General features: G+C 50.4%; 1 protein-coding gene and 1 long non-coding RNA gene across 4 annotated transcripts in view; one reads left to right on the forward strand and one right to left on the reverse strand.

Annotated features, from left to right (window-relative positions):
- The window catches only part of PTPN5 (protein tyrosine phosphatase non-receptor type 5), a 58341-nt gene that overhangs the window by 12109 nt on the left and 23146 nt on the right, over positions 1–23086 (reverse strand). For all 3 annotated transcript variants that reach the window (XM_084801148.1, XM_084801150.1, XM_084801149.1), the window contains exons 3-6: positions 2002–2195; positions 1334–1438; positions 1014–1097; positions 386–627 (exon numbers count right to left, since the gene is read on the reverse strand). In XM_084801148.1, coding sequence (XP_084657274.1) covers positions 386–627; positions 1014–1097; positions 1334–1438; positions 2002–2195 — 625 coding nt within the window. The remainder of the gene's footprint in view (positions 1–385; positions 628–1013; positions 1098–1333; positions 1439–2001; positions 2196–23086) is intronic.
- LOC311608610 lies at positions 2523–13204 on the forward strand. Its single transcript, XR_014783050.1, has 3 exons — positions 2523–2653; positions 3235–3505; positions 12629–13204. It is a non-coding gene; the product is annotated as an uncharacterized lncRNA (long non-coding RNA).

Genomic DNA, 23086 nt, shown 5'->3' on the forward strand with positions numbered 1-23086 from the left:
TAGGGAAGCGGGGTTCCCTGTCCTAGAGGTTTTTTGGAAAGACTACCAACTGTCCCTTAGTCAAGTTAAAAGTTATGAGGAACATGGGTAAGTTCAAGACATCAACGAGCCCCATATAAGGAAACCAGCCCTGACTTTCTCAAGCCAAGGAAAGCATAAGTGTGCCTATGTGCACACCTGAACGGGACTGTGTGTGTTTGGGAAGGAGCTGTATTTTTTTTGGTACCCTGATCAACAGTCGTCACTGGAAAAGTACCCGTCTACACACGCTAAGCCGTGAGGATAACCCTGTTTGTACGCTATACCACGGAGTTAGGCGCCTATGCTGTAAAAGAGGCTGAGAATTTGCCATCCCGAGCCCCTCCCCCTCCTCTGCCCCTCCCACCTCTCCTGCAGACCCATGGACTTGACAGTCAACGAGGTGGGGTCGGTCTCGGGCTTGATGTCCATCACGCAGTCGAACACAGGTGTCTCGGGCACCGCGTCCAGGTCCAGGAAGTCATCTTCTACCTTCTCCTCCATCCACTCTGAGTAGGTGAAGGAGGGCTGGCGGCTCACTGATTGGCGCCTGTCCTCTGGGGGCAGCGGGGCGGGTGGCTCTGGGGGTGCCTTGAGGAGGTGCCACACCTGGTTGGGAGCACGCAGCCTCATGGAGTACCGCTTAGGGGTTGCGCCATCTGATGCTGCTCGGAGCAGCCCCATTCTCCTGGCTCCTACATGTCAGGTCCCCACCCCCCACTTTCCCTTCTCCATCCCTGGTTTCCTTGGGGATTTAATTCTTCTCGGTGGAGCCTGGGGTTCTTTCTGCCTTGGCCCTTTCTCTCAGGCTCGGCCAGGTCTAGGGAGGAGCCTCTTGCTTTCAGGAGGCATGCCGGCTGAGGGCCACAAGCCCATCTTTGCCCAATTCAGGATCCAGGTTATCCTGCCTGTGGGTCAGGGGGATCTGGTGGGAAGTGGGGCTTTAGAGGGAGGGAGGGGATGGCACTGAGGCTGAGGACAAGCAGACACCTTACCAGGGTGGGGATGATGACCAGGCCCACAGTCAGGGAGACCAGCAGCAGACTTGGGATCCCCCAGGTCCCGGAACCCAGCCAGGCCTGGGGAACATCAGACAAAGAGGTCAGTGCACGAGGGCTTGGAGGAGGGCAGTGCTCTTATCTACTTCATCCTGGGTCTGGGTGGGATGCACACAGAAGGCCTTTGGGTTCTTGGGAACATCTCCTGAACTCAGATGCCCCAGTCGGGTGTTGTGAGGGTGGGAAGGGGAAGCCCCAGCTTAACCCACTCCACCCCACGATCCTTGGAGGGGGGGGTCCCCCCAGAGTTTACTCACCACAGGTTCCAGGTGGTTCACCAGCGTGAGCGAGGAGATGAGGTCTGTGGTGTTCTGTAGCCAGGAGTGGCCATGGCCACTGAGCCAGAGCACCCCACAGGCGAGCTAGGGCAGTCAGGGGAGCAGACTGAGCATACAGCTGTAGCTCTTTGCCCCTATATTGCCCTGTAGGGCTCACATGCAGCCCGAACCTGGGCCCCCAGGAAGCTCCCGAACCTCTCAGACTGGGCAGCAGAGGGAAGGGCCATGCGTATACCCGGAGGAGAGACCTCAGCACTCTTCAGGAGAAAAGCTAATCGTAGGCAGCTTAGACAGAGCCCTTCCCACGGGAGACCCCACCGGTACACACAGAAGAGAAGTCTCCCAGAAAGGCCTCGTTAGACAGGAGGCCCTCAGAGAGAGCTCTGTAGGACGAGGGGCTCATGGACCAGTGGTCTCTGTCTTCTGAGCTGGGGTATTAGGGTTGGCGGGATATGAGGAGCTTACTTCCTGAGACTGGAGCTCAGACACCAGCCCTCCCTCCAGACTGGTCATGAAGACACTGGGAGTAACTGAGGCCACCAGATAGGTCCTCATCTCTCCCCAGGCATCTATCTTGGGGAGAAATAGAAGGCCGTCCCTCAACCCACCCTCTCTTCAGGCCCGGGCGAGGCCTGTGACATCCTTACCAGGAATTGAGAGGCAGCAAAGAGGCACAGGCCGCTTCTGACGGTGAGGGAGTGGCTCCCGGTGCCTTGAGGTGGCAGCTTCTGAGCTGGCTCAGAGGGCGGTGAGGGTGACGGGGGTGGTGGCATCTCTTTCTGCTTGCTGGGGAGTCCTTCAGCCTCGTCCAGTGCTTCCATCTCTACCGGCTGGGGAAGGCCTGCGGAAGGTGGGACGGGAGGGCTTGGTGACTCTGGCCTCTGCCTCTGAGCACAGGGCTCTGCCGAACTATGGTGGTCTGGCCCCTTTCAGGGTTGCTGTGGCTTTCCTCTCAATCTGGGCTCAGTCAGCGAGGCTCCACTCCCAGCAGCCCTTCCTCGATTCGCAAAGCAATATTCACCTACCTTCGTCAGAAAGAGCTACGTGTGGGTGGACAAATTATTTCTCTTTTATTTCTGCAGTAAGAGAGTTAAAATGGCAGGGGGTTTTCAGAGTTAATACCGTTGTATTTACGCGGCTTCATTCTTTCCCATTTCTTAAGGAAACAAAAACAACTACCTCAAACTCAATTAAAAAAAGCAAGGATAAAAAAAAAAAAAGAATACAGCATATGGCATAAGCAGGCTGTGACCCTGAACAACCCACCCACTCCTGCTCTCCAGAATTTCGTCTTTTGTGGTATGTGCTCCACGTGGGGTTGGAAGGCTGAAATCTTGGGGTGACTATGGCTGTGCCTCTCCCCCACCTTGAGACCCCTCCCACCCCAACTGTGAGGTGGAAGTCAGGGCACTGTGGAGGAACATTTTGATGACAAGGATAGATAATGGCTATCTATCTGGGGTCTAGTTCTGCTCTGACTACAACTGGTATGACCTAGGGGACTTGGTCTTTGAACCTCAGTTTCCCCATCTGAGAAATGGAGGTTGGGCTCAATGTTAGCCCCTCCCTTTTAAGAAAAAAATCATTATTTTTAATTACACATAAGTAAGTAATGTGAGTGTGGGCACATGAGGGCAGGTGCCCAAGGAGGCCAGAGGCATTGGATCCCCTGGACCTGGAGTTACAGATGGCTGTGAGCTGCCTGACATGGGTGCTGGGAACTAAACTCGAGTCTTCTGGAAGGACTGCAAGTGCTCTTAAGCACAGAGCCGTCTCTCCCCACACCCTAGTCTTTCTCTTCTTAGGAGGAAGTTCTAAGGTGTTTTGTGTGTGTGCCTTGGCAAAAGGGTAACTTTTTGAAGTAGTCTGTCTTGTTTCAGCTGCGGTGTGGCAGGTGTTCCCAGAAGATTCTCCTTCCTGTCTTTTTCTCCTCCCTCCACTTAGAAATGCTGGGAGGCATGCCTTTAATCCCAGCACTTGGGAGGCAGAGGCAGGTGGATCGCTGTGAGTTCGATCTACAAAGTACTCACCAGGACAGTCAAAGCTACACAGAGAAACCCTGTCTCAAAAAATGAAGAAGAAGAAGAAGAAGAGGAAGAGGAAGAGGAAGAGGAAGAGGAAGAAGAAATAATCCTGGGACGGCATATGCATGTGAGATACCACATTCAGCTTTTCTTTCTTTCTTTTTTATAATTTATTTAATTTTATTTTAGTGTGAGGGTGTTGCCATTGGAACTGGTATTACAGACAGTTGTGAGCTGCCATGTGGTGGCTGGGAATTGAACCCGGGTCCTTTGGAAGAGCAGACAGTGCTCTTAACCACTGAGCCAGCTCTTCAGCCCCCACATTCGATTTTTCTATGCACGTTCTGGGATTGAACTCAAGCTGTTAGACTTGCATACTCATCCTCTTGGCCTCCCCCCTCCTTCCTTCCTTTCTTTCTTTTTGAGGCAGGGTGCCATGAAATGCAGGTTGACCTCAGACTTACTATGTAGTTGAGGATGACCTTGAGCTTTTGAATACTATAGTTAGAGGTGTGTACCCTCATGCTTGGTACTGGGGACCACACCTAGGGGCTCGGTGCAAGCAAGGCTACCCCTTTACCAACTGCGACATGTGTCCAGCCCACCTCTGCTTTTCTGAGCCCCTTACACCTTGTCAGGGCCAGCACAGGCTGTCACCCACTGCTCTGAGTGCCTCTGTCTGTGCCTGCACAGCAGGGACTCTGCCCCATCCTGAGCCTGCCCCTGCTTTTCCATCAAGACTATTCAGAAAGAGCCCCATCTCTAACATGCTGGCTAAGGTCCGAGCCTCCTGGTATGGCGTGGGAAACCAGGAGGAAAACAGCCTCCTTGCTGAGTTCCAGATGTTGGAGAATTCCCACCCAAACTCAGGTCAGGATACCGCCCCAAGGAAAGTGCCTGACAAAATGCATGTGCACAGCTGGGCAGGGCAGTGGGGACGGGGCTGTGCACACATCACTACGCGTGTGGGGCTGTGGCAGACAACAGAAGCCAACACAGCTGTATGTGTGCTCAGCCATTCACTGAGCATTTACCGAGCCTCTCACGGGACTTAGGGCCACAGGGTTCCACGTGAACCCTGGTCCTGGAGATGCCTTGTCAAGAGCTCAGGCTCTTTGCTACCAGTAGCACTCAGGATGGTTCCTTGCTGCTGTGGTCCAGCCACACCCTGGTAGCCCCTCAGGTGCTCTCCTATTCCACCTAGAATATTCCTCCAACACCCTGCCCCCTCCTTAACCTCTTAATATGTCACCTAGGAAACCCCTTTTCATCTTGTAATTGTCAATTAAATGTCACCGGAACTCGGTTCCGACCCATTACCCATGCCACCCCTTCATAGTACCGCCCACGGCAAGGTACCTTGGCATGGCTCTGTTCTGAATGCTGCATACGTTAACTCACTTGTTATTCACAGCATCCCTAGGAGGCTGGTACTGCCACAAAGGGGTGAGGGGGTGAGGGGCAGAGTGGTCAAGAGGTCCCGTCCTCAGCCCCTCCCATCCGCCACACACACAAGGTGACCTGTTTGGTAGGTAAGTGGGAGGGGTGGATTCAGTCTGAGGCGCACACTATGGTTTGTAAAATGACTTGTAGAACGTCACTGTCCCTGTTCACCTACAAGTCCCTGAAGGCAAAAAGTGCTATCAGTTTGTTTGTTGGCGTGTAGATTTTGATACGTGTAGATTTTGATACAGGTAGATTGGGTGAGTGCTTGATGGACAGATGAGATTATGTCCCACCCTGTTTCTTTTTGTTTGTTTGTTTGTTTGTTTGTATGGTTAAGACGGTTGTAGCTCTGGCTGGCTTGAAACTCACTATGTAGATCAGGCTGACCTTAAACTCAGAGATCGCCCTGTTTCTCAAGTGCTGGGATTAAAGGTGTGCAGCACCCTGCCTGCCTCCTCCTCCCCTTCCTCCTCCTCTTCCTCTTCTTCCTTCCTCCTCCTCCTTTACTCAATAAGGGGGTGGGGTGGGGAGATAATATATACTTTGCCTGGGAGATGTGCTCGGTGCTTATACAATTCTATACAATTCTTGCTTTGGAATGAGTGGGTCCTAGCTTCCCGGGAAAACAAGAACAAATTAATGCGCTGGTAGAACCTAAGAAGGAAGGAGGAGGCCAGCTCACCACGGTGAGCACAGCTGGTGACCACGAACCTCTGTTTGGTCCTGGGTGCAAAGAGAAAGGAAAAGCTGCTGCAAGGGAAGCTGGCTTCCACCTTAGTAGGAGGGTGATTTCTCAGGGGCAAGGCCCCCCCCCCACATTTGACAGTGATGTCAGGCAGGGAGGGGTGGGAGGGTGCAGGCCAGGGCCACTGGCTTCTCTGTCCAGCTCAAGCTGTAGCCCCTCAGTCACGTTTCCTCCCTGGGCACTTTCCTCTGCATATGTATGCACAGGGGCTTGAACTGGAATTTTGTTCTCTGTTTCTAAGCTCAGAGGGTAACAACACATTAAGTTCACAGATTGGGGCCTTGTTGCTTTCTTTTAAAGATTCTAGACTTTCTCTAACCCACATGGAGGCATATCTGTACTCATTTTGATATTGAAATGTTTTTTTTTCCTCCCTCCCAAAGTTTCGAATCAATTTTGTGCTTTGGGAAGATGGGTGACACTTTTCCTGTGGCTTTGCCCTCGGGGTTACATATGCTCCCAGCTCAGAAGCAGGAGACTTGCCTGCAACAAGGCATCATGCAGCCATTGTGCTGCGACTCGGCGGATGAATATTTAATAACACGGAAAGAAAGTTTGGAGTATGAAAGATGAAGTTGTGATGCAGTATGATTTTATTGGCCTTAAAATGTAAGAAAAGGTAATAGGAGAAGATGGACCACGCCTGATGAAGCCCACACTGGTAGTGTGATGATCTGACACATACGGAGTGTTAACAACAGTTTTTATTTACTTACTGAGAAAGGGTGCCACTGTGTAGCCCTACTGGCCTAGAACTCTCTATGTACACTAGACGGCCTTGAACTCACAGTGATTCACTTGCCTCTGCCTTCTAAGTGGTGGGGAAGTGAGAGGAGAGGTGATTTTATTTATATATCTTAAATTCCAATATCTATCTATCTATCTATCTATCTTTCTATCTATCTAAACATTTGTAGCAAGAAAGACATTTAAAAATTTTTTTGGAAAGATTTATTTTATGTATATGACAGCTGTATCTGTGTGGACACCTACATGCCAGAAGACGGCATCAGATTACTTTAGAGGCAGGGTGTGGTCGAGCACGCCTTTAATCCCAGCACTCGGGAGGCAGAGGTAAGCGGACCACTGTGAGTTTGAGGCCAGCCAGTTAGTCCAGGGAAGCCGAGGCTACATAGAGAAACCCTGTCTCAAAAAAACCAAAAACCCAAACCCAAACCAAATCACATTAGAGATGGTTGTGAGTGAGCCACTATGTATGTGGTGGCTGGGAATTGAACTCAGGACCTCTGGAAGAGCAGGCAGTGCTCTTAACCACTGAGCCATCTCTCCAGCCCCAAGAAAGATGTTCTTAAAAAGAGATGAAAATTCTGAGTTCAGGTCTTTCGACTCCTCAAGTTTCAGGTGCTGGCTCCACACTTGTATGTAGGAGATAGCAGACCAACAGCTTGTTTATGGTGGGGGTGAGAGGGAAACAGGCTGATGGGGCCCTGAATGAAGATCTCAGAGACAAAGGTAGAGGCTTTACCCCAATTATTTTTTCTTGAGACAGGGTGTCATGTATTACGGGCTGGTTGTAAACTTACGATGCAGCTGAGGATAAACTTGAACCTCCAGTCCTCCTGCCTCTATCTACCTCTCAAGTTCTGGAGTGACAGACATAACGCTGTACCTGATTTGATATGGTGTCGGGGAGCAAGCCCAGTCTTTGTGCCTTTTAGGCAGGCATTCTGCCAACCGTGCCACGTAACTCTAGCCCAAGGCTCTGCATTTAAAGAAAAGACTCTCCGGGGTTCTGATGAGCCAAATGAGGAAATGTACCAGGCAATGGGCAGATAGACATCTTTCACAGCAGAACATTGTTTAAAATCATTTTCTGGGGCCAGCTAGATGGCTCAGTGCGTTAAAGGCCCTTGCCACCCAACTTGGTGACCTGAGTTTGATCCCTGAAACGTGTATACGGGTGGAAAGGAGAGAATCAACTTCACAAAATTGTCCTCTGTCCTCCACAGGGGTCACAGCATGTGTGACCCCCCTCATGTCTCTCCCCCTCCTCCACTAATGATAATAATGACAATATGAAAATAAAAAAAAAAAAAACCAGGGTATCAGGAAGATTGCTCAGTGGCTAGGAGAACTCACCACTCTTTCAGAGGACCAGAGTTCAGTCCCCAGCACTTACATTAGGAGGCTCACAACCATGTGTAATTACAGCTGCAAGCACCACGTGCATGATTGTTGATATATTTATACAAGCATATGCATAAAATAAGAGATAAAAATCTTTCTACAATTAAGAAATTACTTTCTGGACACAAATTATCAGGTTAGATCGCGCTATACTGCGCATATGATCTGGAGGGGGTTCCATGGGCCTCCAAATAAGAAGCCCCGATCTCCAGGGGTGGGTACTGGGGATCCCTGACTGACAGTGGAAGAAACTGCAGACACAGAGGCTGCACTGGGATCTCAGCCCTGACGTTAGCCTCTGCTCATTTGTGTGTGAACCCACGGCTTACTCTCCTGCCAAGCACTCGGGGCTGCAACGGTTTGCTTCCCTGCCACTCAGTAAGGACTTGCTGGGTGCCCGCTTTGCCAACCACAGAGCCAGGCTCTGGTAATTTAGCAGTGAACACGCAGGCCTGCCTGTGAAGATGCCGGGGTCCTGGCCCATTAGTCTTCTTGGCTCTTGTTCTTCTTCTGGAGATGATGGCACTTCCTGTTGTCCGGTCCGGCCTTTCACCTCACTAGGCGACCTCACCTCACTAGGCTGGCTGTGCTGTTCTCAAAGCCATTGCGTTGGCATCTCTGTGGCAGGTGCTATCATTAGCCCCTGTTTGTCAGGGAGAGGCAGCTTTGTGTACGGAGGTAGCTGCTTTGCCACGCATGCAACGGCCATGCAGAGGCTGCTAGCTTACAAGTGATTTGATATGAGGCTCTTAACAGGCTTGCCTTTTGAGGGGGGGGGAGGTGAAAGGCTTTTTTTTTTCCTCTCAGGTGAAGAAACTCAGTCTTAGAGACGTTAAGCACATTTCCCAAGTACGTGCAAACCTCAGATTTGAACCCAGGGCTTCCTGGCATTAAAGGATGGTTTCTTTTTGCCATAGGACTGACTTCTTAGGAGAGGGCATCTGCAGCACAGGTTGGGAGAATGGTGAGAGCTTGGAGGCTGAAAAGGGGGGCTCTAAACACGTGGAGACCTCAAGCCCTATCAGCTGTCCTGGGGTGCCAGTGCAGTCTTAGCACATCATGGCTGGCAGATGGATCCTGAGATACTGAGTGGTATTGGGGCGGGGGGTGGGGGTGGGGAAGAGGCAGGATCAGTAAGCTGGGCCAAAACATCTGAGATCCTGGGTAAAGCGTGAAGGCAAATGGCCTTCGGGTGTCATCTGGAGCATGCGAGGACACACTGATCCCTCTCTTGTACCCCAGCTCTCACATCGCACCATGCAGTTCCGCAGCAACTCTGCCTGGGGGCTGGTGCTGGGGAGCTCCAGAACCAGCGAGGCTTCCCAGTGACTCACCTGCCTGCTCCCAGGGGCAGCTCACCATCACTGGCTCAGCCCATTCCTGTGTATGTGTGGAGGGAGACTGTCCCATTCAGCTTTTCTTCTTCCTCAGAGTGGCCAAGAGTGACCAGCCAGCCAAGCCTATGATTGCCAGGAGACCACGCCCACCTAAGCGCGGCATGTAGTCCTGGCCAGGCTTCCCAACCCTGGGACAATTCCAGGGAAGGCTATCTGGCTCCGCTAGCTAGTTTCTCTGAAAAGACTGAAGGACAACTTGGGGACATGGCTTGCCCAAGGTCAACAGGTAGCCAGTGGTAGAACACACAGTGGTAGGTGGGGTTGGGGGGGGTTGGAGGGGGTTGCCTGCCACCTTAAGCACTCTGAGCAAACAGACCCACACCCTCCGGCCCTGTAAGAGAGCATGTCTTATCGTCCAAGCTGGTTCTGAACTCTTCACAGAGCCAAGGATGATCTCCTGACCCTCCTGCTTCTACTTCCTGAATCTTGGGATCCTGGGAGCCACCATGCTGAGCTTTGGAGACACAGTTTCCCACATGCCGGTGTAGCTCCCAGAACTGCATGAGCAATGACTGTCAACCCTCTCAACAACTCAGGAAAGAGTTGCTCAAGTGTGTGTGTGTGTATGTGTGTATGTGTGTGGTGTATACATGTGTGTGGTGTATGTATGTGTTGTGTCTGTGTGGTGTGTGTCTGTGTGTAATCTATGTGTGAGTGTGTATGTGTGTGGTGTGTGTGTGTGGTGTATGCATGTGTGTGGTGTCTGTGTGGTGTGTGGTGTGTGTGTGGTGTGTATGTGTGTAGTCTATGTGTCAGTGTGTATGTGGTGTATAGTATATGTGTATATGTGTAGCGTGTGTGTGTGTATATGTGTGTGGTGTGTGTATGTGGTGTGTATGTTGTGTGTACTTGTGTGTGGTGTGTATGTATGTGTGTGTGGTATGTATGTGTATGTATGTGATATGTGTGTGCGTGTGTGTGTGTGTGTGTGTGTGGTATGTATGTGTGTGTGTGTGTGTGTGTGTGTGTGTGTGTGTGTATTCATGCATGCCGGTGCAGTGGGGTTCTAGAAGCACCAGGAATCCTGGCTCCCCAGAACACCTCTCTCTGCCCCATCAGTCCTGCTAGCTAGCGAACACCAAGACCAAGAGAGCCACAGAAGGTGAAGCAGGACAGCAGGTGCCAAGGGGCAGCACGTCTCTCCACGTCTCTCCTGGGTAGCAAGCTGGCTGAGGGCAGCCCTGCACCTTGTATCTGTGTGCATTGTGTGTAGAGGCCAGAGGCCAACGTCTGGTGTGCCTCAGGTGCTGTCCACCCTATTGTTGGAGGCAGGGTCTCACTGACGAGGACACACTGGCTGGCCAGTGAGCCGCAGGGACCTCCTGTCTCTGCCTCCCAGCAGGTGGGTGGTGGTGGATGACCAGTACACGATGCCATCTTTTTAAATTTTGTTTTTGTGGATTCTAGGGGGCCCATCCTCAGGTCTTTGCACTTTCTGGAGTGAGCCATCTCTTCAGCCCCAGCCCCTACTTCTTCTTCAGCATGTAGGACGGGGTAGACTAAGAAAACAGAAGATTCTGGGCCAGAATGCAGGTGCTCACCATTTTCAGTCCCGTGGCTTGGGCAAGGGGTACAACCTCTCTGTGGTTGTTTGAACGAGAGTAAATCCTCAACAGTCCCTTCATCAATAGGTGGGGTCGACGCCCCCATCCCAGGCAGAAGGGATCCCGCGTGCAGGATTGCCAGGCGGGGAATGGAAACCCCACGCAGTGTTTGCTGGATTTTGTATGAAATTTGGCTGCCTGGTAGAGAGAGACTTGAGTGACCTCTTACAGGCGCTGATGGCAGAGGTAATGGGACTGTTCCTTTACAGTTCCAAAAGCAGAAAGACGTTCAAGAGAAAGTGACCTGCCCAAAGCTATCACCCTGGATGGAAAGGTCAGGACACAGACCTAGGAGGCCTGACACCAGCACTGTCATCTCATTCTGGCTCTGCCACTTAACTGAGACCACCTTCTTCTTCTCCTTCCTCTTCCTCTCCTCCTCCTTCTTGTGCTACTTTTGCCTCTCCTCCAGGACAAAGAAGGCAGGGTGGGGCCAGGCCTCCCTAGATACTGTCAATCACACTCAGATGATGCGCTTTTCTGGCCAGGGAGACCCTTAAAGTAGCATTGGGGCCAAGATGGTCGGAGGGGTTTGGAGGTCAAGGGTACCCAAGGCTTAGTTTGGGGTGGGTGCACATGCCTCTGACCACTGCTCAGAAACACCAGAGTCTGCTCACTGGAAGGGGGCCCAGTGGGGGACAGTGCTTGGAAACTCAAGGCAGGCAGACCTTCAGGGAACTTGAAGGTAGTGCTAAGGCCAGACCCAGTCTGTCTTCTGGGCAGGAAGCCTAGAAGTCCAAAGATTTAGAGTCCTACAGATAGAGGCTTGAGGCCCAGCTTTGCCATTTGCTACAGTGTGTGACCCTGGATAAACCCTGTGGCCGTGTGACAATCCAAACCTAGTCCTCCTCTAGAAAACAGATGTTCAAACACTATCTCATAGGACTTTTAGGATACCATGAGGCAAAAATGCACAAATGGTTAGCTCAGTGCCTAACGTGAATGCTCAACAGATGGTTAGCCAGAGGTAAGAGATGAGGTGGGCGACAAGTGGGGTGGGGAGGCAGGAAGTGGTAAGGATTTCCTTTCATGTGCCAGCTGAGCCTCCTGGAGGACAACGAGCGAGAGCGAGCGCCCCACCTGGAATGTGGGCTGGAGCTTCGAGATCGCTGGCTGAGAGCCGGGGTCAGCGGGTAGAATGGGCAGAGACTGGGGGTGGGTGAGGGAAACAGCAAGGCTTTGTCTCTGCCAGTTAATTAAATCCAGAATGCTAACAAGGCTTTCAAAACAAAACGCAGCTCAAGCACGCCTTGGCCGGGCATATAATGGAACGGTTCTCGGTGAAACGGCAAACAAGCTTTGCAGCTGCTTTCAAAGGCTCAGCGCTCTGCTCCGTGCTTCTCAGGAGTGGAGGCTCCAAACTACGAGGGTGAAAAGCGTCAGTGAGGCCCTGTGAGTGTATTCTCTGCCCCAGGCACCATGCTAGGAACCAAAGGAGCAGACATCAGTGACCCCAGGGTGATGGGGTACTAAGCGTGAAGACAGAGGGAGTATGAGAGCTTCCTGTTTCACCTTCTTATTTCTCTGAGGTCCGTGGATAAGAGTCTTTGTGCTTTATTTTTCAGAAAAGGGTCTCATATAGCCTAAGGTTGGCCTTGAACTCACCATGTAGCTGAGGGATGACTCTGAACTCCTCACGCTCCAGGGTTTGTCTCCTGAGTGCTGGGATTACAGGTGTGTAATCCCACCACACCCTGGCTCTGAGGTTTGTCCCCAAATTCCCTCGCTTAGCTCTCTCATTGATGAGACAGCGAAGAGGTTTTACAGGCACTGTACGGAGGTGGCCGTAAGAACTGGGGTCCTAAGCCTCACAGTGGTGGCAGGCCAAGTCCTAGCTTGGAGTTCTTTAGCAGTTTCAACGACATGACCTCAGAAATCCAAACGCATGCTTTCTATTGCTTTTATCTTAGGATGAAGAACAAAAGTCCCGGCTGTGAGCAGTACGAATGGCCTAGCATGCTCTGGCTCCTGTGTGTCACCTCAGGCCCCACCTGCCACATCTGCTTCCAGGTTCTCTGCTCAACTGGCCTGAAACCAGAGTGGTGTGCTCCAAGATGCAAAGCTCAAAAGACATTTCTACGTAGCCTCTGAGTGTTCTAGCCTGCTTTCTGCTGCTGTGACAAACACCACGACTGAACACTACATGAAGAGGAGAGGGTTGGCTTCATCTTACAGCTTACAGTGCATTATGGAGGGAAGTCAAGGCAGGAACCTGGAGGCGGAGGCTGACGCAGGTCTCACAGGCGCTGTATGGGGCTATCCTGAAGGACTGATGTTGGCTTGCCCCTGCTGCTCACTGGCTGGCTCCCATGGCTTGCTCACTTCATTTTCTTATGTAGTCTAGGACCACCTGCCTCGGGTGGTGCCACCCACAGTGGGTGGGACCCGGGTGGGACCCTCCCCTTCCCCCTCCCCCTCCCTCTCCTGCAATAATCACTGATCAAACTGCCCTACAGACTTGCCCACAGGGAGTATGGTGGAGACAGTCTCTCAATTGCAATTTCTTCTTCTCAAATGACTCTAGTCTGTGTCATGCTGACAGAAAACTAGCCACCACGGTGAGAGAGGCGAAAGGCCATATTTCTTACCTGTGCTATTGATGGGAAAAGTGAGGGAAGATATGCGCCTGCATGCCCATTGCCAGGGGTTGGGGGTGGGGGGTGGGGGGTGGGGAGAAGAAAGGCCAAATGCTCGGAGACACGTTTGCATCCAAGAGGAGCTAAGGATCGACACACAGCATCATGGTAGAGCTTAGAATCCCTTACAATACCAAGTAGCAAACAGATCCAACACAAAGCATGAACGCTTCATTGAGGCTGAAGCAACTGCCCAAGAAACTCACTACAAGTTGAAAACACCCTAAGCAGACATGCATTTATCCCACCTGACCTACTGACCAGCAAGCATAGCAATCCGGCAGAACCTCCATGATTCACCTCGGTGATTTACCCCGGTGACCTGACTGACTGGAAGCCTCGGCTCACTGTTGCTGAGCCCAGCGTCCTGTTGGTGTAGCATACTTTATGCTGCTAGCATGGGAGGAGATCGGAATTTTAAGTTCTTTTTCTAGTACTTTGCCTTCAAGTCAAAAAACCCTTTAATTCCAACCACTGTAAGTCATGGGCCATCAATTTAATACACGCATGCGCACAGACACACACACACACACACACACACACACACACACACACACACACAGAGAATATGAAGTATTGACATTGTTCAGCAAGGGGAGGAAGAAGAATGGATATTAAACACATGAATATGCATGGAAGGCACAGCAAATTCATGTGAAGAAGCCTGCCCTGTTCAGAAAACTCCCGATACCCTTTTCACCTCCAAGGAAACCGGAAATCAAACTACTGAACTAACAATTGGTCCAGTGTCTAAACAGAAAGACAGCACAGGAGCCTGGGCCCTTTGTTCTGCCTCCTAAAGCCTGGAGGTCTGAAGAGAGAGCCTGCTTGGGAGCCAACACCTCCCAGGAGGAAAGGCTCATGGGTTTGGTTGACTCGCCTCTTTTCTGAGTGGGCTCACCAACGTGACCTCTGAGTCATTTTGTTGGTTTTCTAGAAGGAAACAGGATTCTGTGTTTTGGGTGAGCTGCCTCTACAGAGCTTCCATAGGAATAACTAGCCCTCATTAGGATTCAAGGGCTTGGGCCAACCCCAGGTGTGGGGTCCGCCAGCAGAGCAAGTAGGAGTAGGGGTGCCCCCCACCAGGTACAACTACCGTCGAATTAGCATTTTTGGAATGGTCAATCCTTTTGTGTACAAATAATTTTAGAAAGTGCAGAGAGACTACCTTTTCAAAAAAAAAAAGAACAAAGGAAACCAAGCCTTCCACAATCCCACCGCACCCAGGAAGATGCTGGTTTCACTTTGATGTTCTTTTTGGAATTTGTCTCTTTTTGTAAGTGGACTTTTCCCCTACAGTTCATCAGCACACCCTGATTCAACTATGTTGAAAGATGAGACATTTTGTATTCAGATCTTAAAGGCAATGGCACACCAGCTCATATATACAACTACATAGAACCTAACTCGGAAGTTGAACATTGAAAGATACAGCGAAGGAAGCACACTGACACATCCCGGTGTGTTGAAGATGAAGCTGGTTGGAAGGTGATAGGTATTAGGCTTTATTAAAAGCTTTTCACATTTAGTTATTCAACTTTTAATCAATATGGTAGCTAGCCCCCATGGTGACCCTCAATGTCCCTGGCATTTACAGCCCTGTGCAGTCTCTCCCACATACTAACTACGTTAGGCTGTGTGGCCAAAAACACACAGCAGAAGTGAAGACATAGCGCTTCTGAGGTAGGGTGAATAGACACTGTGACTTCCATCTGGGGTGCTCTCTCCTGCGTGGCATGTTCCCTGGAGTCATTCCCACAGGGGAGCCAGCGTCCTTATAGGGTAACTATGGAGGGGTCGGCATGGAGGGGAGTTGAGACCAAAAGGCTGCGGGCTTGTGAGGCATGCTAATAGCTTGTGGGTGAACTTAGATAAAGTGGATGTTCAGTCTTAGTTACGTTTCGAGATGTCTGTATAATGGCCAACATTCTGAGGTGTTCTGAGAGGCTGAGCCAGAACCATAAGCCCTTTAATTCATCCCTGAGATCCTGAATTAAAAACATAATAAGATGGGCAGAGCGGTGGTGGCACATGCCTTTAATCCCAGCACTTGGGAGGCAGAGGTAGGTGGATCTCCGTGAGTTCGAGGCCAGCCTGGTTACAGAGTGAGTTCCAGGACAGCCAGAGCTACACAGAGAAACCCTGTCTCAAAAACAAAACAAAACAACAACAAAAAATCCAAACAAAATAAAACAACAACAATAATACCCCCCAAAACAAACAAACAAAAACAAAACAAAACAAAACAGCATAGTAAGATAACAAATGTTTTAAGCGGTAAAGCTTTTGGTAGCTTGTCCAACAAAATTTGCCTAACACGTGTTGCCTTATCCTTTTCTGAGACAACAGACTTCCACAACAGGCTGGACTCACATTGTGTGTTGGCAGGCCTGAGAGGCTGGGTGTGGCTATGGTGGGCCTTGTTTCTGGCTTCTAAGACCATTGGTTCGGGCTGCTCAGGTGGGCAGAGGGTGGAACTGGGTTGGGTGGACACAAGAAGTACAATCCTATAGGGCCTTGTTGTGACTTAGAAATGGTATTTTTAAAAAAAATCATATTTTCAATTACTTCAGTATTTATTTTGAGTGTATGTTTGCCATGGCATGTGTGTGGGAGTCAGAGGTCACGCTGCAGGAGTGGGCCTCTCTTTCTACCATGTAGCTACCAGGGATTGAACTCAGGTCATAAGATTTGGCAGCAGGCATCTTTATCTGACCATCTATCTTGCTGGCCCAGAAATGGCCTTTTTTGAAGCAAGGTGACAGTTAATGAGAGTTTGCCAACAAGACAATCTTTCTTAACAGCCACAGTCAGCCACAGCCTGGGTGGGGCTGACAGACATTTAGAGGTGTGAAATGATGTGTGGAGGACCCCAAGCTTTAAAAGGAAGAGATCAGATTCATATCCAGGCCTGCAGAAAACCAATGGAAAAGAGCATAGATTCTGGCTTACAAGCTCCAAGCACATAGCAGCTCACGGTGGCCCCCCCTAACTGAAATGTGAAAACTGACTTCCCCATTTCCCAGCTCAGGAGAGTGACCAGAGGGCTGGAGTGGGGCTGGCGCTTGTCCTTGTCTTTGTCCTTGTCCACCTACAACAGTGCCACCCAATGCCTGGACAGACGTGCTCAGCACTGCCATCACACCAGGAAAACCGCTCTTGGTTTGGCCTTATTGTTGGTGGGTTCTGCTTTCCTCTTTGACTCGGTAGCCTTCTCAGAGGTGAGGGGTCCTCGAAGCCAAGGAGACATCTATGTCCCCCTTTCTACTCAAAGGTTCTCTGGACGCGCTGGCCTGAGCCTGCTTGCTGAGCATGGTGTTCTCTTGTCTTGTTTTCTGGTGAGCAACACACTGCTGCGTGCACTTCTTGTTTGCAGCAGGTGTGTCTGGAGCTCAGGTGTGTGGGTGAGAGGTGCTCTGGCACATCAGTGCATGTGAGCATCCCTGCAGTGGATGGAGCCAGCCAGGCTAGTGTTGGCTTTCTCCAAACCTCATATTTTATTGCAGAATGCCAAGGAGTCATAATTCTATCCTGGCATAACTCATAAGTATGCACCTGGCTTTCCAACTCCTTACAGATGAATACTGTCTAGGTGGAAGGACAGGAAATATTTCATTTCAAAACTTATTGGCTCTATTTCCACCTTTAAACTATTTTGATATGGCACACAATGGCCTTACAAGTGTTAGGGATGAGCTTGCACACAGCCATGCTCTTTGCAAGAAGAGAGAAGAGCCAAAGCGCTAAGATATTCAGAGGCGAGTACCTGAAATAAGGAAAGGCTTGGAAAAACAGCGGAGCATGAAACGGGAGAGGGGACCTGATATTTAGCAAAGAGAGGAGTGTAAGAGGAGCAGAGCAGGTGATGAAGGATGCTGTGGTAGATGAGGGTCGTGTAGATTCCTGAACATGTACCATCAAGAGATGCCATGTTTCTCCCTCGACTTGAATCTGGGCTGAGTCTGTGGCCAGCTTTGATCAAGAAATCAAAATAATACTGGAGTTTCTGAGGCATAGGAAATCTGAAGCTTCTGTTTCCATCCTCTTAGAGTGTCATGTCTTGAAGGTCAGTTGCTATAGGAAAAAAGTCCACGTACTACCACGCTGTGAGGTGACCCAGACTAAGCAAAGCCACATGGCAGAGACCGAGGCACCAGGCACATAAGATAAGCTTTCTTGGACATTGTTTCCCAGGTGAACACAGCCCGGTGGATGACCTCAGGTAACACCCAGAGGATCCCTGCCTGATCCTGTAGCTTGTGAGGAGGTAAGATGGTCTTAAGTTACTAAGGCTGAGAGTTTATAAGGCAGTAATAGCTGACTAAAACAGATGCTGAGATCTGGAAAGAATTCACGAGCCAGAGTAAAAGGATGGTGCAAAAAGGACATCTTTAAGAAGGCTGTAAAGAATATATTGAGAAGCCAGGCATGGTGGTGTACACTTTTAATCCCAGCACTTGGGAGGCAGAGGCAGGTGGATTGATGTGAGTTCCAAGGCCAGCCTGGTCTACAGAGTGAGTCAAGGACAGTCAAGGCTACACAGAGAAACCCTGTCTTGAACACCTCCAAAACACACACACACACACACAGGGCTAGAGTGGTGTGACATTGGACAAAGCAAAGGGAAAAGGAGAACATCTGTCCCCACATGCCTTGGCAAGGTGACAAATTCTCATCTCTCTCAATGGGCTCAGCATCAACCTCTGTGGAGGCAGCAGCTGCCCAGACTCTTTCCAGTGTCTTCTGCACATCCAGGTAACTCCCTGCGTATCACAGCCATGTCCACCCGGTGAAGGAAAGGGGGCAGAGCTTCTCCTCCCACCAATGCTGGCCCCTTTCTCACCTGACCTTGCGAGCAGCTGATATTCTGCTTTGAGGCTGTGTTGGCTTTGTAAGATCTCAGGCCTTTCCTGGGGAGTCATGGAAGAGCTCTACGCTACACTGCTGAAGGACTGGCCAGAACTGGAAGTCTGGAGCAGGCTCATGAAAATGAAAGCTTCGGCCCCGCCTGCCCCCCGGCCCCCGCCTCCCCTCAGCTTCTGGAATGAGCACCATCATTATCAGCTACCATTTACTGAGCACTGTGCAACAAACATTTTCAATCTATTGACTTATTAGTTATTAGACCCTTATATCTTATGTCATGCCTGTAGTTTAGAAACTAGAATTTTGAGGTCAAAACAGATGATGTGTTATGGTGCCAGTTAGTGGCAGGACTGAAATGTGAACTCAGGCTTGTCTGTCTACCTCCTCCAAAGCACTTCAAGGCTCAGCTACACAGCTTCCTGCTCTCACTTCTGCCTTGGTATCAGGGAATAAATAGCTAAGCTCTCCCATTGCTCACTAGTGGACCCCATTCCCAAGGCAATGATATTATAAGATGTTACTCCATCAGTGTCTTTGCATATCCTAACAGTGTTTCGTTTCTCTATAACGGTCCAAAGACTCAAATCATCACTCACCGACAACATCTCTAAATGCATTGGAAGTCCTAAATGAAAACAGAAGCATCCATCTAGTAAGGAAGTGAAACCCAGCAGAACGAGGGCCAGGCAGACAGCCCAGCGCTTGCACACAGCCCCAACCCCACACAAAGACAAAGACGTGTGCAGAATGTGTGCCGTGCTTGTGGACAAGCATGAGCAGCACCTCGGCCACCTGCCACATTGGGTTGCTTTCCCTCTGGTTGTCTGCTTGGGCTCTTGACCTGTTCCCAGGCTGGTTGGGGCCAGTTCTGGGTACCAGATGTGGCTGCTCAGTGAGGACAGGGCTTAGTGATGGAGAGGTACTCTTCCTCTGAGGCTAGCTACCTCTGACTTGAGATGCTTGACAGAGGCTCCTGGGGGGCCACTTCCTGGGAGCCTTTCCTGGTGTTTGAGAGTAGGGGCACATCTGCCTTGCTTGGAAGTGTACCACTAATTTGGGAAGTGTTGGGATGGAGTGGATATTCCATAAATGTAAGTTGGTCCAAGGACATCTTCAATGGTCCATTGGCTCCTAGCACAAAGCCTCCTAAGTGGCATGAAGTGAAGGCTATGTGATCTTCCGCTGGTCAGTGAGGGGGGGCAATGGGGGTCACTGCAGGGTTTGGACAACCAAGCCTTCATTAGTACAGGCCTCAACCTCCTTTACCCCACAAAGTGACACCCCAGATAAGCAACCGCTGCTTGCTTAGTCCGAGACCTCCTCCCTGGCCACAGAGGATAATGCGCTGAACACTGGTGAATGCACTTACGGAGCATCGTCTCCAGCGCTGGGCTGCCTGGGTCCTGCCTTGAAGTTAACAAGACTGAAGATGGAAGTAGGGCTCAGTAGGAAGTAGGACAAGTTCTAGGTCTCCAGTGTAGACTTGTGTGAATGCAGCTGAACATCACACACTTGACCCTTAGGGAAGCTGGCACTATCGTGACTCTAGTCAGCTATGAGGGTTCTCTGGAGTACCTTGGTCTCAAGAGCAATGCCATTCTTAGACATGGGCCACACCATTCTTATAGGGCGATAATTCAAAAGGTCCAGGAGAGGTGTCCCTGCCCTCTTCTCAGGCAGTCCTCTAATCATGAGGACTTCCGCATCTCCTTCTACCATGACCCGATGCCTGCAAGGTTTTCCCCTCAGGAGCATCTTCCTGAGGGTACACACTGATTGGGGTGAACCATGAACCGTGACCGATTATACAGAGTGATGTGCCCATATGCATACATGCAAGGGAGGGCCTTTGAAGTACAAGATTGGACAGCAGGTGTTGTACCATTAGAGGCCTCACTTGTGATCTAGCCTCACGTCCTGTAAATCTTAGGAGCCAGCCTGTCCACGAGTCTGCCCATTGGAGACTTAATGATGTCAGTCTATTGCATGGCCGTGGTCATCCCTGGCTTCAGTGTTCTTCTCTACCTCCTGTGTACCTTAGGGAAGTTGTTGGATTTGAGGCCAGGCCAATACCAGTGCTGGAGATGGGGGGAAGGAGCAGAGGCCCCAGCATTAGCGGTGTTGTTTGCTTTCATGCAAATGCGAGCACCTACACACGAAAGAGCAGGGAGTGTGGGTTTGAATGTACTGATGTGTTTGGATGACTGCAAGCAAATGAAAGGAGAATGCAAGTGGAGTGGAAGAGAAGAGAGTGACCACATGAAAAGGAGTGTGTGCATGAGGGGAAGAAAAAAATCATCTGCATATACACGGAGTGGAGAAGGCAGACAAGTCAGCCACGTGCCTACGGTGGTTCCTGAAACCAAAATTGGCTAAGGGTCAGGAAAAGGACAGGGAATGAACACAGAGGCAAGGGGTGGGCTTTCTGATCTTTGCACATGTTCATGAGATCAGGGCACAGTCCCAGGAGAGACCTAAAGACAGTGAGAGAAGCCAGCGTGTCTTTCAGTTGCCAGAGAGTTTGAACTGTGGACGAAGGCGGATGAAGCTGCCGAGTGGAGCAAGCTGAGCACGCCAGAGGAAGACGACATGCAGGTGTGTGTCCTTTGGAGGTGTGTGTCCACCCCCACAGGGCCCTGTGACTCTAGGCAGGCCACGTGCTTGGGTGACTGTGTGGGCTTGTGCATGTGTGTATGTGAGCATGCGGCTGTGTCAAACGAGAGCAAACACAAGCGCGTGAGCACACGTGGGAGTCACCCTGGAGGGTGGGAGCAGCCTACCCGTTCTGAAGGCAGCTGCGGGCTTCTTGGATTGCTGGTGATGGCCTAAGAACATCTTCACTTCAGGAAGAATTATCTAAGAGGTCTATATGACCTGCCTGATGCTGGCTCAGGCAGGTCCCGGTGGCCGTGTCACTCTGAAGTTTGTGTGGGAATGAATGAGTCATCCCGGCATGGCTGGCCCTCACTCTGCCTGTATCTTGCCCAGCAGGGAAGACAGTAGGGAGGGAGGGAAGGAGACTACTTAGAGCTGTATTCTCATAGCATTATTATCATTATGCAATTGCTCATAGTGCCTACGAGCTCTTCCAGAGGCCCGGCACGCCCGTGTTCTTGGCTTCCATACATTCATTTGTTTGAGGGCCAGGTTTCCATTTAGGTCAGCAGATCCGGGATGGCCAGGCTTTGTGGTGATCTATTCCACACCGGGGCCCACACGATCACAGTGCTAAGCCGCCTTCCAGGTCTTCCCCACCTCCCTCTGCTTAGCTTTCTTCTTTTTTCAACAGTTGTTTCTCCTGCTTGCTAAACGATTCCCCACTTGTTATTTGTTGCCTGTCTCCCTTGTATAGTGAATGTGGCACTACTGTGTGTCAGTCCCTGATCTCAGACCTTTATTAAGTCACTGAACCATCCAGCAAGTCTGTGTGGCGCCAAAGACTAATATTTTTAAAAATGTTTTCTTTTTTTTAAAAATTATTTTATGGGCATTGCTCTTTCTCTTACATGTATGTCTTTGTGAGGGTGTTGAGTCCCCTGGAACTGAGGCTACAGGCAGCTGTGAGCTGTCATGTAGGTGCTGGGAATTGAACCCAGGTCCTCTGGAAGAACAGCCAGTGTTCTTAGCTGCTGAGTCACCTGTTCAAGCCCCACAAAGATTAATCTCAACACTGTATAGATAACAGATACAGGAAGGTAAAATTATTACCTCACTGATTACTGACTGAGCCAGGTCTAGGACCAGAGACCTCACTCCTTTTTCGTTAAATTGGTTTATTTAATGTGCATGGGTGTTTGCTTGCATACGTCTATGCACACTACATGAGTCGTGCAGTGTCCATGGAACTGGAGGCACAGACAATTTGTGAGTCTCCGTGTGGGTGCTGAGAACTGAATCTGGACCTTCTGAAAGAATAGCCAGTGCTCTTAACAGGTTAGTCATCCCTCTGGGCCTGAATCCCCACCTTATCATGTAATATAGTCCCGTAGGGTAGGTGCTTTCTCAGTCTAGATTTCTATTGGGTCTCCTGAAGCTGCTACAGTGTTAGTCGCATTTAGGTGCTCAGTAAATGGTGAGTAAATGAAGACATGGCTGAATAAATGCTGGGCATGGAGGACACAGAAGTGAGATGGAGAAGGCCTTGCTTTCAAGATCTCATGGTCACAAAAAGATAAATAATTATTATGATACCATATCTGCCTGGCATCATGGGCGTCTAAGGGGCACATACCTCCCTGGCCCTTGACAGGCAGGGCTTTCCAGAAGTAGGAAACAGAGGGAAACAGGCACAGTGATATTGCCTAATTCCTCCCTGGGGACAGACACACCTTTACTGCTCCCCCCCCCCCATTCTACAGACACCACTGACTGTATGGGGACAACGGAGGTAGAAGAGCATAGTGGTGTGGACATTGGTGGACATTGGTTCAGGAATGGCTGGGCCGAGTCTCCTTTTCTCAAACATCAACCAGTTAAGAGAATTTGGGAAGAAAGCCCAGCTTCCCTGGGCCTTGGTCCTGTCATCTGTACAATGGGGGCAGTAGATGATACCCACTTCCTGAGCATTGCATAAGGCAGGCGATGTGCCAGCTTCAATGGGGATGACTAATCTCCGCTTTCATTCGACATTGTTTGCCGGCTCTGGGGGAGGAGAGTCAGAATTAAATGCATTGTGCTTCTTACTGTAACCTCTCTGCTGTGGCTCTGTCCCATTTTCCAGAATTGGTCTGGCACAGAACTTGTCTGTGAGCCTTCATTAAGGTAGGGACCATGCTTCATCCACCAGTGTATCCCCAGCACCAACACAGTACCTGGGACGTGGTGGTCAATAAATGGCTCTTGCCGAACAAATGAGTGGTCACATCT

This window comes from Acomys minous, assembly GCF_964271855.1.
Source record: "Acomys minous genome assembly, chromosome: 2".
NCBI lineage: Eukaryota > Metazoa > Chordata > Mammalia > Rodentia > Muridae > Acomys > Acomys minous.